The sequence below is a fragment of the Camelus bactrianus genome, chromosome 2 (assembly GCF_048773025.1).
Source record: "Camelus bactrianus isolate YW-2024 breed Bactrian camel chromosome 2, ASM4877302v1, whole genome shotgun sequence".
Classification (NCBI taxonomy): Eukaryota; Metazoa; Chordata; class Mammalia; order Artiodactyla; family Camelidae; genus Camelus; species Camelus bactrianus.
The window spans coordinates 51048062-51054469 of NC_133540.1; the positions used below are offsets into that span (position 1 = coordinate 51048062).

At 39.6% G+C, this 6408-nt stretch overlaps 1 protein-coding gene across 3 annotated transcripts in view; it reads left to right on the top strand.

The window, feature by feature from the left end:
- PRDM5 (PR/SET domain 5) overlaps positions 1–6408 on the top strand; it is a 161170-nt gene that overhangs the window by 116523 nt on the left and 38239 nt on the right. For all 3 annotated transcript variants that reach the window (XM_074341504.1, XM_074341506.1, XM_074341503.1), the window contains one exon: positions 2352–2437. In XM_074341504.1, the coding sequence (XP_074197605.1) occupies positions 2352–2437 (86 nt within the window). The remainder of the gene's footprint in view (positions 1–2351; positions 2438–6408) is intronic.

Genomic DNA, 6408 nt, shown 5'->3' on the forward strand with positions numbered 1-6408 from the left:
TAATAGATAAATAAGAAGGAACTATTTTAACATACTTCTTTATCAACAGTGTAAAACAAACTTATTTTGAAAGTCTAAAAAAATTACTTTGCTTTTCGTACTCTATGAAGAAGAAAATAAAAGATGATCTGGGCTTCTGTGATGCAGGAGTCACCGCCACTAGCATTTACATTTTGCTGTTTTCTCCCAGGCGTTTTGCTTTGTGTGTGCATGGCTAAAGGTTAAATGGTTACGAACGTATGGTACTTCCTGGTACGACGCCTGCTGCTGCTGCTGCTCTTACTACTAGCACTGCTGCTGTGAATGTTATTTTCATTCTTGTCATCACCCTCAGGGAATAAAATTCTAGAAATATCAGAGAAGTGACATTAATATGACTTAGATTAGATATAGGGAGACGTGAGTGAAAAAGGGGTACCTTGAATGGCCCTCTAAGTTTCTTATTTGGTAACGGGATGAATGTGGTGTAGCCAATCAGGACAGGACATACAGGACACACAGGATCAGAGGATAAAGCTCATGAATGCCGAATTTGAGTTGTTCATGAGATACCCAAATGAAGGTACCTGGTAGACAGGTGGGTATCCCCAGACTGCTCAACAGAGAGATCTGGAATGAAGATAACTTCATTCTATCAATTTAGAGTTAAAATAAGATTATATTTTCTTAGTTGTCCAAATAAATTGGACTCTTAAGTCTTTATTTTTTTGTGTGTGAATGAAAAGTCACACCTTCCCAGGTTCACGGTATAATAAGGTCAAGAATTCCAGGTCGATGTACTTAATACAGAGGCTGATTTTTGTCTCAGGGAAGAAGTTGGCCAGTCTGACTAGTTCATTAAAGAGTTCAGTTCCTGTTTGTGCTGCCATTGTTATTTTTAGGTTTTTGTTTCTGTTTTTTTCCATTTTGGATGGTTGTCACCATTTTACAGTGCCCAAAGGGAGAGTTCCTCAGGGAGAGGCTGGGACAGTGCCTCTGTGCTGGGGGCTGGGCTCCAGCTGCTTCCACGTGATGTTACTGGTGAAAACATAATGTTCATAGAACAGAGCAAGGCCCCTTGTGCCTCGAGGCCACCGGACCCAGGAATGTAGCTGTCCATTTTGTGAAGCAAGTGGGGAGAGGTCAGAGAGGCCGTGATGGAAAGTGGCCGTTGGATGGAGCCACAAGGAGCTCATTGTGGACCTGATGGGGAGTTCACTGGAATAATGAGCATGATACTTGATTGAAGGAGAGTGAGAACCAAATGGGACGTGAGAGAGGAGGGGATGAGCACACAACTTGTCAGAAGGCCTGTCTCCAGGGGCAGGGAAGACAGAAGTTTTACACCTACTGAAGGCTCATATATTTTGTGTTGATCTTTGATTGTAGTTGGAGTCTAGCATCCTGTCATGTAAGTACATTGTTCCGTGAAAGAGTCAATAAGTGAGTGGTTATGAGTTACTGTCCATTCTGAATAATTAGGCTTTGACCCGTGGGCAGCTACACATTCCTCCTAGAGATTAAATTTTTGTCATATTTTTGTCATTCTACCATAGAATTTTAAAAAAAAATGTGACGTGTATGCGTATGCTTGCTTATTTAAAAAAATGGTTTGTCTGTTTTCTAAATAATCACCTCTAGATATAACCTCTCCTTGGTTATAACAGAAAGTATGGATCAATTATTATTTAGTTTAACTACCAGTGGTTCTGTTTAACATATACTAATTTTATGAATTTCTTTTAAAACTCATCACCTTAACCGAGAAAGACTGTGAAATCTTTTTTATTTTTTAAAAAATTTGTATTGAAGTGTAGCTGATTTACAATGTTAGTTTCAAGTGTACAGAAAAGTGCTTCAGTTATACATACACATGCATATTTTTTTGTTTTCAGGTTCTTTTCCATTATATGTTATTACATATTAATTTAACTCTTTTTTTAAAAAGCAAAGTATCAATGAAACAAAGATCCCTATAGTGTGCCGAACAGTGACAGAGCAAATGGACTGTTATAAAATCTTATTAGCAAATTCTTAAGATTAGGAGATTTCATTTGGGCTCGAATATGAAAAAGAAAATGGAGCAAGCCTGCTGCTGACGGATGTTGTATGTTTCTGATCTGAAAGTGCTCCAGGCTCAGACCCCCTCCTCAGCAGGGAGAGTGGACCTCCCCTGCCCTAAGCTGCCCTTGGGGGTCAGCCCTCCTGGGGGTCAGCCCTCCTGGGGGTCAGCCCTGCGGCGCCTGGAGCCTCTTCCTATGCGCGGAGCGTTTGTGGTCGGAACCCAGGCTCTGAGTGCAGGAGGAGGGGTGGCACAGGGCTTGCTTTGCTACTGCAATTTCTCTGACAGGAAGCCTTCCTTTATCTTGTAGGTGAGCGTCCCTATCAATGCCCTTACTGCGAAAAAGGATTCAGTAAAAATGACGGGCTGAAGATGCACATTCGTACTCACACCAGGGTAAGATGATACTCTACCTCTTTAGTGTTAATTATAAAAACTGTACCTATTTAAAAAATACTTACCTGAGAAAATAAAGGTGGTGTGTCCAAAATTATATGTTCATATTTATGATGGAGGTTTGGGGATAACTTTTTTTTTTAAAGACAGCGATGAAAGAAACAAAAATCCAAACTCCCCAAGCATCCCGATTCTTTGAAATGTGAACCACTTTTTAGGAGTAATAGGAGTGATCAACGACAAACTGCCAAGTAAAGCGAATGAAACATTTTAATGATAAAAAAGAGAAGGATGCCGTCTGGCAGAGCATTTGCCAGTATTGCAAATGCCAGCATTTATTGAGCAGAGGTGTGCCTGTCAGCGTGTGACCACTAATTAATGCATGCTAGCAAGTATATTTGCAAAAAAAGATGTTGAAAATAATGTAAGTTATCGGGAGAGGGGGAAAACAAGGAAGGGCGGCTCAATGCTCCACAGGGCATGCGCGGTGCTGTCTTTCGTTCTCTTTCTGAGGATGCCCTGTGTGCCTCTGCTGTCGGCACCTCTCACTGGACTATTGTCACTGTGTTATATGTGGCTTTTTCAGGCTCAAGCATCTTCCCTGCATGCTATAAAAAATGTGAGCAGCTCCCCCTCCATCCAGTGACATTTCTTAGCTCACTATTCAGTTTAAGACACAATTAGATACTTTATGTGAACTTTCCACTTGGAAATTGGGTGTTGTTTTAAAATATTTCTTCTTGATTTTGTTCTATCCATCTTTTCACTGCTCTGCCTTTCACACAATTCCTTCTCAGTTCGGCCTTTTGAAAGTGCTTGTGGTCTGTGTATAAATGCCATATTTTTTCAAATTTTAAGAGACATGCCTAACCCCCTTAAGAGCAATTCTAATTTAGGCTTCTCCTGGATTTCACTTTTTACCTTAGCTGTAAAACAAAACTTTAGAGAAAACACAAAATCATAATATCCTTTCCAGTATAATAATATTCTAGCTTTCCACTTCAGTTCTGTAAGCAATAAAAGGGACCCTCTGAGGTCCTGTTAAAATGCTCGTCTTGTCTTTGTGGAGGAGGAGAGGGGCAACTTCTGTGCTCATTAGAGCAGATCCACACTGGGTTTCTCATTCTAATTCAAAATATAATATTCACATTATATTGATATTAGGAGCTGGAGTAATTGCTAAATATAAAATGTCTTCAGAGACAGTAAAGGATTAGACAAATATTACTACTCATAATATGACATAAATGTGCATACTCAAAATACTCATTTCACAATGAGCATTATTAAAGAGGTTTAAGTTAGTTTCGGTGTAGTGTAGGTTATCTTGTGTGTGTGCAGTTGTCACAGTGGTGCCAATAATGTATTTTAAAGATGTCAACCTATAGGCCCTGGTTCCTCTTATCAAAATTAAGAACGTTAACCAAAACCTGGGCACTATGGGTGCACATTCTATTGTCTCATATGATTGTACTACAGAAGAGGATCTTTAAATTGCCACAGGGAAAAAAATACCTTTTGAGTTTTCTCAAGAATGGGTAATATGTCGAATTCAACTAATTTGCTTTTTTACTTTGTTTTAATATAAACTTTATTAATGAGAGTAATAGTAATAATTAACATAAATACGAAGACCACTAATCACATGCCAGGTACGATGTTCTAGACATTCACACGTATTCATTCACGTAAGCCTCACAGCAGTTCGCCGGTGCATTTAACAATGCATGTAAGCCCCTACGAGGTAGGTATTATTGTCATCTCTTTTTGAAAAATGAGAAATCGAGGCACAAGCAAGTGAGTAGCAGAGCTGAGATTGGAACGCAGGTAGGCTGGCTTCAGAGACCACCCCCTTACCTCCTGCACACACATTACATGCCTTTTATTCAGTTAAATATTTTCTCATTCCACTGACTCTGATACACTTTCCTGTTTATTTTCAAACTAAACAAACTGCAGTAAGGAACCCAAATTTAATAGTCTTGTATTCACTTGAATATTTGGGCCTTGAAACTGCCTCAGGGTGTCCAGGTGCAGCTCTCAGGTACTAACTTCACAAAAAGAGAACAAATCCCAGCCTTTGACCAAGGGGAACACGGTGAGGGCCTCAACTGGAAGCCCCAGGATTTTAGACAGAATTCAGTACAATTAGTAGAGAGTGCCAGAAAAGGAATAGTTACAAGCCTTTAGGTTTTGCTTCCAATGCTTTAATTTTTCTTTCCCGTGCCTCATTGATAGTTTATCACAGACTTGCTTCATTTTAAAATCCTGTTTCCTAAGCATTGGGTAGATACAGATATTCTTTGCATCTCACTGCAACTTTTCAAAAGCTAATTAGGATCATTAGCTAATGCAATCAAGTTAATATCAAGAACCAAAAGAGACTTTTTAAAACATGTTCCAGGGGAACGATCTGTGCAAGCTCACATTTTCCCACTATTATTTGGGTTTTATACAACTCCGTTCAAAAGATACCATTTTGTTTGAACCATAACCCTTTTCAGTTTCAATCTTGTATTCACATTACATTTAGTATTTAGATAGCTCTAACTCCAGACATTTTTTGGGTCCTATTTCCAAAACGTTTAATTCCATTACAACAACAACTGTATCATTCAGAAGGCTCCATCGTTAAGAAGTTTTGGTGAGACAACACAAAATACCATGCCACGTCAGTGCCCCGCGATCTGCATCCTGTGGACCTGCACAGATGCCTTAGGGAAGGAACACAAAGTCTTTTACTCAGAGTATTGTTCATGGGATCCAGTAAGGGCCCCAAATGTGGGAGATAATTTTGCTAAAATCCAAATTTTGCTAAAAGGCTAAACAGCCATTGGTCTTTTGTGGAGAGGCCAGGACAGGTAATTTATTCATTTCCTACAATATATCCTGTTTACTTTTGGTTTTCACCACTTGGGACTATAATGCACTAGATATGTTTTTCTTTACTCTTACTATTTATATCTGTGGTTTGTTATTATTAGTTAAATTTTGGAAAAATCTCAGCTTTTCCCCCCAAATATTTCTTTGGTCCCTTTCTTTCTCTTTTTCTAATGAGATGCCAAGTACATATGGTAAAATGTTTGACATTGTTCCGTAGCTCTTGGTAGTTCTATTCTGTTTTTGTTTGTCTCTGTATCTTTGCGTTTTTGGTTTCTAATTTCTATTGGCGTGTTTTCAGTTTCACTGATTCTTTTTCTATTGTGCTCAGTCTGCACATTGAAGGATTTTATCTTTGATATCATTTTTTTAATAATATTTCCATTTGGCTTTTTAACAATAGTTTACATGTCTCTATTGCAAACGCCCATTTGTTCATGCACATTGTCCACCTTTTCACTGGGTTCTTTGACAGTATTAATTACAGTTATTTAAATTCTCAGGTAGTTCCACCATCTGGGCCATCTTTCAATCTTGCTGTGTTCTCTGCTCTCTCTGATAATGGGTTGGAGAGGGTTTGCTTTTTGTGTGTCACACAAAATTCTGCTTGAATTATTATGACGTGTGAAGGAACAGTAGAGACTGAGGTGAATACTATTTACACCTGAAGTAGGCACGCCTCTTCTCTTACCAGGCCCTTCACAGGAAAGGCTGAGCTGGTCTAGTCAGTCGTGATGCTGGCTCTGGGTCTCCTTGTTGCTCTGCTCACCGTAGTTTTAGTCTCCTTCCATGGTGCTCTGCTGTCTGCATGTGCTTTGTGGGCGGCCTGGAGGGCCAGAGGATCCACAGAAAGCCTGCTCCATCATCAGGTTCTAGCAGACCCCGCATGCCTTTGCCGCAGAAGAGGTCTTCCACCTTCTCTCCTTCATGTGCTTTTTTCTTTACTTGGGTGACTTAGGAAACACCTTTTGGGAGGGAGTAGGATCTTTTTTGAGTGGGGGACACTGGACACGGTGGCTTCAACCAAGACTTAAAGAACAGTGTCAGTGATAATATTAATTTTCCCAGGACTTTTAGACTTGGAAATGCCC